General features: G+C 37.0%; 1 protein-coding gene across 3 annotated transcripts in view; it reads right to left on the bottom strand.

Annotated features, from left to right (window-relative positions):
- Positions 1–4061: 4061 nt before the first annotated feature.
- LNPEP (leucyl and cystinyl aminopeptidase) overlaps positions 4062–12947 on the bottom strand; it is a 93766-nt gene continuing 84880 nt past the window's right edge. For all 3 annotated transcript variants that reach the window (XM_066381892.1, XM_066381893.1, XM_066381894.1), the window contains exon 18: positions 4062–12453. In XM_066381892.1, coding sequence (XP_066237989.1) covers positions 12322–12453 — 132 coding nt within the window. In that variant the 3' untranslated portion in view covers positions 4062–12321. The remainder of the gene's footprint in view (positions 12454–12947) is intronic.

Raw genomic sequence — 12947 nt, 5'->3', positions numbered from 1 at the left:
TACATTGGAGAAGAGTATAAATCTGAGGTTCTGGGATGAAAAGGCTCTGTAAACTGTAAATTTCAATTATGTTCATTTGGTCTAATGTGTTATTTAAGGCCTATCTTTCTTTATTGATTTCTCATTTAGATGATCTATCTAGAGCTCATAATGGAGTATTAAGATTCCCCAACTATAACTGTGTTTTTGTCCATTTCTCCCTTTAGTTCTGTTCGCAATTGCTTTATATATTTCAGTGCTTCCTGATTGGAGATTATATAGATAGATGTATATATATATTTATAGAAATAGATATATAGATATGTCTATACATATGAAAGTGTTATGTCTTCTTGATGTAGTGTTCCCCCTTCCCCCTAAAATGTCCATTTTTGTCTCTTGTTAACTTTGTTATCTTAAAGCCTGTTTGGTCAGATAGATATAAGTATGGCTATATCTGCTTTTATGTGGATGCTATTTGCTTGGAGAATCCTTTCCCCCCCTTTCACTTTGAGTCTAACTTTGTCTTGCAGCTTAGGTGTGTCTTCTGAAGGCACTTTATGGTTGGGTTTTGTCTTTTGACCCATTCTGCTACTCTGTGTGTCTTTATTGGTGAATTTTATTTATTTACATTTAGAGTAGTTATTGAAGTATAAGGATTTCCTACAGCCCTTTTATCTCCTGTTTTCTGGTAGCTCTGTGTCTCTCGGTTCTTTTCCTTTGTGTTTCTGTCCGTTGTTTTTGTTTGATGGTATTCCATACTTTTCCCTCTGTTTTTTTATTTTTTATTAAGTCATGTTTCAGTTTGTGGGGTTGTTTTTGTGTGTGGTTACCACTAGGTTTATGAAAAAGAAAGTTTCATATGTACAGCAGTCCTTTTCTTTTGAATGCACCCGATCTCCATCCACCTTTGTAAAATCATACCTTTACTCCCTCCCCTTTTTTGTTGTCACAAATTATCCATTTATGCTGTAAGTTTGTTGTTGATACTACTCATACTTTTGTGATGTTTGTTCTTTGTTTCATGTCAAGTAACCCCTTGAGTATTTCTTGCAATGGAGATTTTCTGGTGATAATTCCCTCAGCTTCTTTGTCTGGAAGTCTTTATTTCTCCTTAATATTTAGAGGATAATTTTGGTGGATATATTATTCTTGGCTGGTAATTTTTCTCTTTCAGTATTTTGAATATTTGGCTCCACTCTCTTCTGGCTTGTAGATTTTCTGTTGAGAAGTCTAATGATAACCTAATGGGCTTTCTTTATAGGTTATTTTCTTGGTTTCCCTAGATGCTTTGAGAATTGTCATTAATTTTTAAATTTTAATGTGCCTTGGAGAAGGCTTCTTTGGATTGAGGTAACTAGGGATTCTCTTTGCTTCTTGGATTTGAGGATCTAGCTCCTTCCCTAGGTTTGGGAAGTTCTCATCAACTATTTGTTTGAAAAGGCTCTCTGTGACCTTCTCCCCCTCCTCTTCTGGTATGTCTATTATTCTTACATTGTTCTTTCTGGTGGAGTCAGATAATTCTTGTAGAATTCTTTCATTTCTTTTTATGCTCAAGTATCTCTCTTCCTTCTGTGTCATTTCTAGATATGTATCTTCAATATCTTTAATCATTACCTCTATTTCCTATGCTTGCTAGTTCATTCTTAATCTTTGTATGTATTCTTTATCTCCCAAATTTCTGTTTGGTTCTTTTTTAAAGTTTAAATCTCTTTGACAAAGTATTCATTTTGTTCATTGATTTTTTTCTGAGCACATTAAATTGCCCATCTGTACTTTCTTGTATCTCACTGAGTATTTTCAGAGCTGATTTTGCAAACTTAAATTCACTGTCATTTACAGGGTGGAACAAAAATAGGTTTATAGTTGTGAGTATGCAAAACAAAGAGTTTATTCTTGATTATTATTTCTTAATTATCTTATTATTATCCATATGACAAACTGTAAATCTACTTTTCTCCACCCTGTATATCACATATTTACATGTCTTTAAGTTTGTTTTATGGATATTTTTCATTTTGTATCTCAATTGCTTCACTACCTTGATTGTTCATGGTATTTGATGGATTCCTTCTCTGTCTAGGCATCTACATATGAATGGCACTGCTCCAGCAGAGTAATATAAAGAGGTCTTTCTCTCATGTTCCAGTAGGTGGCACTGAATCACAAGTGTTTCTTAACTCTGAAATCTCAGTGCTGCCTCTGGCAGCAGGAAGCTATCATGTGTGGAGGGGGGTGAGGGGGTTGGAAGAACAGCTTCTTAGTTGTTTTGCCCTCCAGTAATGGTAACCTTGAACCTCCATGGTGTTCCCCGTTTGCCCCGACCCCAGGACCAGTCTAAGAGTGCACCCTTTGCTTAGGAAAAAAAGTGATTCTGTAGTTCTGGTTCTTCCATTTGCAGATAATGCACTTTGCACCCTGACACCAATGGTGAAGGGAGGCAAGTGCTGGGAGGCTATGGGGTGGCAGGACTCCATGGCTTTGTTTCTTTGCCTAGAATGTCAACTGCCCAAAAGGGGTGGCAAGGCTCTGTGGCTTTGTTTTGCTGCCTCAAATGCCCACCACCTAACAGCTGTGGCCACACATGTACTCTGTCCTTCCCAGGTCTCTGGGCTCAGCTGCAGCAACTACTGCTCACTGTTGCAAGAATACCTATCGAGTCTCTTTGCTCCACCTGGCTGAAGGGAGCATTGGCCACATCTGGATTCCTCTCCTCTCTGGGCTAAGCCCAGCTGTGAGATCCCAGCTACAAGGCTGCATCCCTGGTTCATCTTAGGGTTTCTCCCTTCTAGCCTCCCCCTTATGTTCTCATTTGCCCACCTTTAGATGTTTCAATGTATGGATCTCTGAGGCGTGTTTTGAGCTGAGCAGGAAATCCTTTGTTGTGTTATAGCTGTTCAATTTGTTGAAACTTCAAGGGGAGAGACCCAGGGGATATCTTGCCACCATTTTTCTTTATCAAAGTCTTTATGATTCCTAAGAGCATCTCTCTATTCTACTATTAATGGTCATCATACAAGGTTTTAAAAGGGTCTGGCTTCAAAGGTGTTTGTGTCCCCAGAAATAGGGTTTTGGGTAAGGGGATTAAGAGATACTGTATTTTCTCTAAGCTGTTCACATAAAACCCTAAGAATTATTATAAAAGAATAGTGGTTCTAGTCACAACTGGAAACCTAAAAAAATTTTAATTTTGCCTTGACACTGTTCATGAAAATAGCTTTCTAAGAATGTAACTGGCAGTCCTTGTGAAAAAAACCTGTGTATTCACACTCACACTTTAATTATATGTGAATCAAGGCATAGCCAATGTCCTTTCACATTCAAAGTAAGACAGTGTTCCTTGGTTTCACTAGCAGATTGTCCTAGGTACTGAATTATTAACTGTATTGATTGGCTACTCAGGTGAACTGAGTGTTTATAAGAATCACTTCAGTTTAAAAAGTAAATAATTGCCCTAGATGGAGTTCATCTGTTACTGAGACCCCTATCCATGCATCCACTGAAAGTTTTAATCCCTACCCGCTACCCCAGGGGACATTTGGTGATGAATGGAGACATTTTTGGTTGTCAAACTGGGGGTTGGGAGTTGTTACTGGTATCTAATTACTATTTCCATTAGATGCCAGGGATGGGCATCATAAAATGCCCATCACAGCCCAAATGTCAATAGTGTGAATTTGAGAAAACTTGAATTAATATGCAGTGAGGATACTGGGGTACTGGTGATGTAAAACATAAGTTATGAAACACAATGAAATATGGTCATTGTCCTGGTAGAGTTTATAATCTGAGAAGTAGATTAAACTATCAGCCATCATTCATTACCTAAAAGATAAATCATAGTAAGGATACAAAATAACAACAATAATAATATAAACTACTATAATTAATAAATACAAGAATAACTTGTTTCATATACTCACAATGGTACACCTACTTTTGCCATTGCTGTATGTAGTTTTTTCATTCATTCAAATAGTCCACATATTTATATTTAAATACTTTTATTTTTATTTCACACAAAAAAAGCAACCAGTTACAAAAAAAAGTGTTTGCAGTTACACATGCCTTTCAGTCAGTGCTGGTCATATGCAAAACAAGTTATGAAAAGTATAAAGAAAAAGAAGCCCTTTCCCTTTACAAGTGACACAACACAATTTGCATATATAATGTTCTATATATATACAAATACTATTTTCAAAATCTTCCACAAAAGACAGATTATGATATAAATTTAGAATTCCACCCACAAGCTCAGATTCAAGGATTTGGAGATCTCTATAGGTATTTAAATACAAAAATGTAATACTTTTACAAGTTTCCAAGTAATTACTTTTCAAAGTGTTTGAAAGAGAGTATTCTTCACAGCAACATGGAACACTTAGCTTGAGTCAAGACAGCTGTAAGCTGAAGTTTTGTCTCAATGTGAGTTTTGTTGATTAATGAAAATGCTCCAATTATAATGTAATTCTCTTTTTATACACATGCACGCACAATGAGTGTATTATTGTACTGATGGTATATACAGTTCAACTTCTGGAGCATTTCATTCAGTTGAGCCATGACTTTTACTTTCTTTGAAGTATTTTAAATTAAAAACTGTTCAGAAATATCATTTACTACCATGACTAACTCTAAAAAGGTGTCCCCTTCTCTTTTATTTATGATCAAAGTTAAATGTGTCATGAGTCAACTTATTTTTTTCTACAGCAGCAGGTATAAGTAACAGCAAAGTATAGGCTAATTTTTCAACACCAGAACCTGAGAGTTTGATATGGCAAATACCATCTCTGCAACTTTTCTAGGAGTCCTATCACTCGATATTTCTTAAAAAAATAATAGTATGGCGAATCTTTAGCATTCTAGTCATTATAAATTGTAGAATTAGCCAATGATTCTCAGAAGCTCAAAGAAAGGAATCAAGGGAGAAAGAAAGAAAATAAGAAAGGAAGGAAGGGAGGGACAGAGGGATGGATTTTCACATGCATTTTCTTTGATTTAGACAAATGTGGAGTCATAACATTTACTATGTGGTGGATAGTAAATGTGATGTATGATTTGAAAATGCTGAATGTGAACATACGGGCCTGGGTGTATGAAATGCACGCAAACACAAACAGCTAATGAGGCAGCGTGGCTTACATTTTGACTGCACTGAAGATAACATCTAATGGTGCAGGCACGGAAGAGAAAAGGGGAAAAGAACAGGAATGGTCCAGCTAATGGAGAACCAAGGAAGATGTAGCCACACAGAAGAGCTCTGGGTAGGTAAGGACTAACTTGTCCTACCATATGTGGATACTGAAAGACAGGAAGGGCTTGTCCCCAAATGCTTTTTGTATTAGTTCTTCCACACATTTTGTCATTTACTAGAACTATGGCAATAACTCAAAGGTTCTTTCCCAAAATCAAAATAATTTTTACTGGGTACACAAGACTATGCTACTGATGGAACTGCATCAGACTTTTATAGATGAGTCAGAATTCCAGGCCTCAAAAGGACTACCCTGAATGTACTTTTATGGGCTTACTAGTCACTGACAGTTTAATCAGCAATAAACTGTAAACATACTTTTACTTAGTATTGTCCTCTTGCCTTTCTGAAATTCCCAAAGCACAGGTCCCTTTCCACCATTTCACTCAGTTTGAATCAACCTAGGAAAAGCTGGATCTGATTAGCCTTCACAGCTCAGCCATATCCAAATGTCTTCTCCCATCCTCCTGGCTCTATTCCCAGTGCTATGGGTGTCACCACCACAATGCTACACCTTAAGTCAGATGGCAAGGGTTAGGTGAGACTATTTTTTAGATACATTCAGAGCTCTGCAAGGGACTAAGTAGTAAATAAAAGTAATAAAAATAAAAGCAAAATATACGTGTGTATGTGAGTGTGTATGTTATATTTATATCTTAAAAGGTATCAAACTAACCACAAGACAAGAACTAAACTAGCTACTGCTAAAAGAGGAAAATGTGGGAAAAGAAGTGATCTGTCAATTTATAAAACCTAATTTTCATTGGGTCCGTACAGAGCCATGCAAAGGACTAAATACAAATGAAATAACAAAGAAATGAAAACAAATATATATATTACAATATTCCCCTGCTGAAAATATAAATCCCTCCAAAACAAGTCTGTAAACAACACACGATTCTAGTCACTATTGCCTACGCAGGCAATATGGGGCAGGGGAGAAGGGGAATCTGTCATACACTGATCCTCCATTTTTACTTGGTAGCTATATATCCATGCAAATGACTAGGTATAAATCAATAACACGTATACATATTATATACACAATAACATGTACACATTTATACACCAGGTAAATATATATATATATAGGCTTTTTTTTAAAGCTTATAGCTTGTCCTTTTTCCCTAACCTTACTTACCCAAATAATCCCTCCCTCTAAAAAGTAAACCCAAATTATAAAACTATTGCTTATGCAGGCAGCGAGGGCAGGGGAACAGAAGGGATTTATCATAGGTCTGGACCTCTACATTGCATTATGTATCTACAGTCCCAGCACAGGACTCAGCACTAAATGAAATAATACACAAATGTAGCAAACGTTTATATACATTAAAATATATACATACACTCGCACCCAAACATGCACATACACACACCCAGACCTCCCCCACCCATACCCATCCAGACAAAGCAACCAAACATCTAGTCTTCTACCATTGCCCACCAGGCAATGAGGGAAGGGAAGTAGGGGAGATATTTCATAGAATCAATCTCAACTTTCATTAAGTACTATGCAAAGAACTAGATTCAAAATGAAGTAAACAAGAAAAAGCAGCAAAACATTTAATATACAATTAAAAAATGACGTATCTTGCCTAATAGGCCAACTGACTATTAAAAAACTCAAACAAACAAATACCAAGCCCTACAATATTCTCATACTACTGTCCATGAACACAGACTACAGGGTAAGGGAGAAATATCTACCATACCTCTGGATCTGGGCCTCTGCGTTGCATTTGATATCTAATAACAAGTCCAAACAGAAAACATGGTTTGGAGTGAAAGAACTAAAAAAGCAGCAAACATTTATATACATTTTAAAAAATGCAAAACCAAAAATCTTTTAACCCTGCCAAGCCCTCCCCCCCCCCAAGCACCGCAAAAAAAAAAAAAAAAAGCTCTAAACAACTGTCACTAGTCATTGCCTAAACAGGCAACAAGGGAAGGGGAGAAGAGGGGATTTTTTTCATAGAATAAACCTTAATTTTCATCATGTACCAAAGTGTCCATGGAAAGGTCTAGGTACAAAATGAAATAACAGAAAAAAGCAAAAACATGTATATACATTTTTAAAAGTACATATTACCATGCTCCCAGCGGAGGGAGTGGTAGAGTAAAAAAATAATCTAAACTACTCTAGAACTATTGCCCCCAGAGGCAACAAGGGAAGGGGAAAGGGGAGATTTTCATACAACTGGACCTCCACGTCTCGTTAGGTACTTACACGTCCAAGTCAAGGAGGGTACAGAATGAATAACACAACGCAGAAACAGATACTATATATACAGTTTTTTAAAAAATACATTCTTCCCTTTATCCCCTCCCACCCTGCAAAACTTAAAAAACCCCAAATACTTTAAAATGATTACCTACAGAGAAAAGAAAGGGAAAAGGAGGAGAGGAGGCTGCTACCCAGCCCAGAGCTCCAGGGCCCTCTAGGAACCTATGTGGACAAGTGAAGGACTGGGTGCCCAGTGAAACACTACAATACGCAAGTAAAAAGTGTTTACTCCAATATCCACAAAGAACACTGAGACTAAGAACTCTAAAAGCCATTGCCCACACAGGCAACATGGGAAGGGGAGAAGGAGATTGTTATACATCCGGAACTCCATGGTTCAGTAGGTACCTTCCAGTCTGGGCACCCACTGAAATAATACAACATAGTAGCAAAAACAAGTATATACAATCAATACACATCCCTGCCTGCCTTTCCCTGACCCACTAACCCCACAACAACTACACTACTAGCCAATGCCACATAGGCAATAGGGAAGGGGACCAGAGGAGACTGTCATACATCCGGACCTCCACATCTCATTAGGTACTTAAACGACCTATGAGAAAGACATAGTACAAAATGAATTAGTAATACAAAGTAGTAGCAAATTTATTTATATGCAGTAAGTATTGTACATACCCCATTCTCACCTACACCACAAAACAAAAAACTATTCCACTAGCAATTGCCAAGAGGCAAACAGGAAAAGAGGAAATCTGTCATTCTCTGGACCTCAATTTTCATTAGGTGCATATGTATCCATGCAAAAGACCACATATAAAATGAAACAGAAGTAAGTAGCATAACATTCATATACACTTGGAAGAATGATACAGATCTCCCCCTACGACTAGATCAAAACAGCAGCAACTACTCCTCTATTAGTTACTGTCTATTCAGGCAATAAGGAGGGGAAAACAGGACATCTGTTCGACTCCTGGGACTCCATGGTTCACTAGACACCTCCACAGCCATGGGAAGGACGAATGAGTACAAAATGCAACAACACCCAGAAGACAGCAGCAGAAACATTAGCACACATTTTAAAAAGAACATACTTTGTTTGCCCACTATCACCACCCCCTTCCAAAAAAGGAATTAAAGAAACCGCTCCGTAAATGTTGCCTACACAGACAAACGGGAAGGCAGAAGAGATTTTCATGGATAGTATTTCACTTTTCATCAGAACAAAATATACAAAATAAAAGCCTACAAAAACACATCAAAAAAACATCTGTACATTTTAAAAGTATATTCCCCCCAAAAAAGCCACTGAAAGAAATCAATCGCCTATTAGCTACTGCCCATGCCGACCATGAGGGGAAGGGAGAAGAGGAGACTTATCATACTTTTGGACCTTCACTTTTCATTTGATACTTACTTGCCAATGCAAAGAATGAAACAAAAGAAAAGAATGCAAAAAACCCAGCAAAGTTATATATGTTATTTAAAAAAATACAAATGGGGGTGAAGGAAGCTCTTTAAAAAGAGAGTTAATACCAATAGAAACAAAGGCAAGAAGGAGAAAAGAGCTACATTATACCTAGGAAATTCAGGTCTTGTTTTGCAAACTCAGCCCAGGAACTGCTCTCTGAGGTGCCAATAATTCTCCTGAAATGCATACACCTTCCCTTGCAGCCCCAGGAAATGCACAGAGATAATGTGAACCTTCAGCAAGCTGACAGTAGGTATCATTCCAGGTGCTTTTGTCTGAGAAGACTCTTAAAACCCAATTTAGTCACAGGCTATCATCAGTAATACAACAAACTCAGCACGTCACTGTCATTTCTTACTTTCCCAGATTCAGAAAGGAGTCTGCTCTGTACCCAGTAAGACTGATGCAGCTCGACAGCCTCTACATACCCAGGCTCTTCCACATACCCAGTGGCCCAAGCACAGTCAAATGAAAACACGAATGGCAAACAACACGAGAGCTAAGTGGAACCTGTGATAGTAAGAAAGTTCACAAACAACAAAACAAGTTCACAAGCAAAAAAAGAGCTCGATTTCACTTGACGAGATTTATATAAAACAGTAAGACAGAAGGTGCAGCTTGTGGTGGAGGCTGATGCTTCTTGCAATTTATATAATATACCCAATCACTTGCTATTAACAGAACAAACTAGACTCCTTAGATTTCTAGTTTCATAGCCTTTTAGATCTCCAAAGCATAAGTTTTTCTTCTATAATTCCAGGTTTCCTATTCTACTTTTCCTAAGAACCTGATGTGATGTGTCTTTTATTTTACATTCAAGTACACTGTCTCTCTGCAACAAATAGAATACTTGTCAAAGAAGTGCTTAATTGTATTGTGGACTGTGTGCTTATATAAAACAGCAAACTGACCAGCTGCTGTGCTTCCATCGATTTCAGTCCTCCAAAATACAGGGGCTAAGAGAAAGTTCTGAAGAGAAAACTTCAAAAGTTCCTTAACTACATGTTGTACCTTATACTCATGACTTAGGTTCGTTTTTAGAAATCTCATGTGGATGGTTACCATAACATTAAAAATGATGAACATCTGGTGGGAAAATGTGAAGTGAGACCTACTAACACTGCAAATAATCAGAGATGAGGCCCACAAACAAAACCACCAAGAGTATGGGCCTCATCTTGTGGGAATGAACAGCTTCTGAGTGCAGAGACAGCAATGGGTTATGAATGACCTCTTTTTTAGTCAAAGTTTTGATGAAGTTTCACTTATAATAATAACCCCCACATCACACACACACTCACAGGAAAAAAAAATGATATAATTTAAGACAAGATTTGCCACGTGCAGAGCTGACATGTTACAGGAGCAATGTAAAGACGGGCAGGTAAAACTGAAGTGTCTTAACTGACTTTTGGAAATAGTAAAATTTAAACTCTGTATCAAAGTAGAATTTAGTAATATAACATGGTACAAAACCAGCAACAAAAAAAACCCTCAAAAGCTTATTATTTTTCCCCACTCTAAAAATATAAAAACTCACTAACTTTCATTATCAACTGAATTATCATTCACTTACTGAAGCGCAAGAAGAATAAAGACCTACATTTACTCCAGTTTCAAATAGACATATTCAGATGGTTCTGTGATTCTCAGGATTAATATTTTCTACTCTGAAACAGAGAGAGAACTGTTTAGAAAAAGACTACACACCAGGAGTAAAGAAGGCTGTCTTTTAGCTTGCCAGCCTTTTAGATTTTTGTTATATAAAAATATTTTCATAAAATAAAATATAATTTTATACACAATCGCACATATTTTCACTTTACACTTACTGAATAAAAAAAGGTGACCTTTTCCATTGTCTGATTCCGTGGAGTGTTTTTAAGTGCTTTCAAATGGGTAATTACCCTTTTTTATACATAGATGTTTTCAAACACAATAAAAAGTATAAGAATTATTAGGAAGAAAGCCTTTCTCCTAAGAATCAAGGAAACACAACAATATAGGTATAAGTCTGCACAGCACAAAAAATTCAAGTACAGTATTTCTCCTTTAGGAGTAAAAATGTCACATAGTTTTGGATTTCTTCTCTCATTTTTCTTTCCTTTCTTTCTTTCCTCGGACATTCCTTTTAATCTGTTAGTTTGGCCATGATAAAACAAAACTATGATTTTTCAACTAAAGAAAAGTACTGCATTTGATAGTAGAAACAATTCAAAGCCCACCATATTAAACCTGAATCAGATTACCCCGACCTCACATTCTCTTTATTCCTTTAAGGTACTATGGTGAACTTCAAATAAAAATGCTCAATTTCTCAAAGGCTCTACTTTAACATGATTCTAATGTGCTACTCTATCATATAAAATAAAAATCCACCCACCCATGGATATGATTCAGAGAGAAAGTATCTATAACCTATCATGCCAAAGGCATCTAAAAAATCTATATTCTTAGTAACAGTGATCGAGTCATGATGACAGACAGCAGCACTCACAAGACGCTTGCTGCGACTGTGGAAGTACTTCTTTACAATGTTGGGTGTTCCTGTGGCAGGGATGCTAAAGGTGTACAGATCTGGAGATGGGCAATACTGAAATTTATGAATACAATAATTATAATTAAAGCTAACTTTGTTTAAAACATTTTCCTAAAAAATGAAAGTGTTAAACATTGGGAAAATTTAATCTTTTGGCCTTGTTATGTAGCTTTTCAATATAACAAAAATTAAAAAATTCTGTAGCACCTGGCTATTCTGCAGAAAAAATATATATAATAGTTATAGATCTTATTTAAATTTTTTTCAGGAAATAAAGGATTCATCAAAACCCCAAATCAAAGTAGATCTGCACACCTGAGATTAGTTCCCTGCAGTGGCATGCTTCACCGACTTCACTGTCATACCTTCTGAAGCTGTTACCACATTCCAATGACGTGTATCAACAAGAAGCAACACACAGCTCACAAACCAGCAGCCTGCGAAGATGGCGGCTCCGTGGTCAATCTCTCTCTGTTTCACTGGGTCAGTACGTTGCAGCTACTGAGATACAGAACAGAATTCCAAACCAGATTTTATTTCCCATCGGTGTATCTTCAAAGTAGAAAACTTACTCACTGTTTTTGCGGATGGTTGGCATCTGGGTGCATACAATTTTGTAATAAACAACTACGTACTGCCCAAAGACAGACATTTCAGGAAAGACCGATGAGAAATACGAGCACGCCCTGAGCTAACTAAAACTCCTACAAGTGCAAACAACTGAGCAGCGATCCTTGGCTTCACCATGGCTTTTGCAAAAGTTAATAAGCAGAGCCCAAGTGAACAAGCTCTCTGAATGGGTGTCAAGATGAGGTGCAGTTTTGCAGCTACAGCCACCACGCCAGACTTTGAAGGTTCTTCTCCATCCACTGGATATTCAACTGAATGACTTCCAAAGCTTCCTGGACGCAGCGAAGCCGCAAGGTTGCCTCGGACTGCTTTTCAAAGAAGGCCTGGACCTGTACGTCGCACACAGAAATATTTCAAAAGTAGAAAAGAACAGTAGATCTCAGGTAATTCTGAATATCCTTTTCAAATAAACTTTCACTTAGTGATGGCTGTGCTGATGTCTTGACAAGAAATACCTTAATATCCGAGGTATTTATACCAAGTTACTAATCAAGTATGTTGAAATCCGAAGTAATTTTAAAATGCATTCCCTTTATTCCCACAAAGATGAATTTTTAAAATTTAAAATAGAAAAATGAAATGGCCAACTAACAGCAAACGAGGTAGAGTCCAAAGTTAGGTTTGGTGACCAATTTTACCTTTGGAGTGGCATTCTTCAAAAAATTTTATTACCACTTAAAAAAAAACTTGGCATTTACTGGCCTTAATTAAAAAATTATTTGTATCAGGGAAACTTTCCTCATCAGAATTCTTTCTCATTGCTATATATCTGCCCCTCAGAGGTCATCTCAATGTAGAATCATCAGCAATGATGAAGGCAGAG

Source organism: Saccopteryx leptura, chromosome 4, assembly GCF_036850995.1.
Source record: "Saccopteryx leptura isolate mSacLep1 chromosome 4, mSacLep1_pri_phased_curated, whole genome shotgun sequence".
NCBI classification, from domain to species: Eukaryota; Metazoa; Chordata; class Mammalia; order Chiroptera; family Emballonuridae; genus Saccopteryx; species Saccopteryx leptura.
This window is presented reverse-complemented; position numbering and strand designations above follow the sequence as displayed.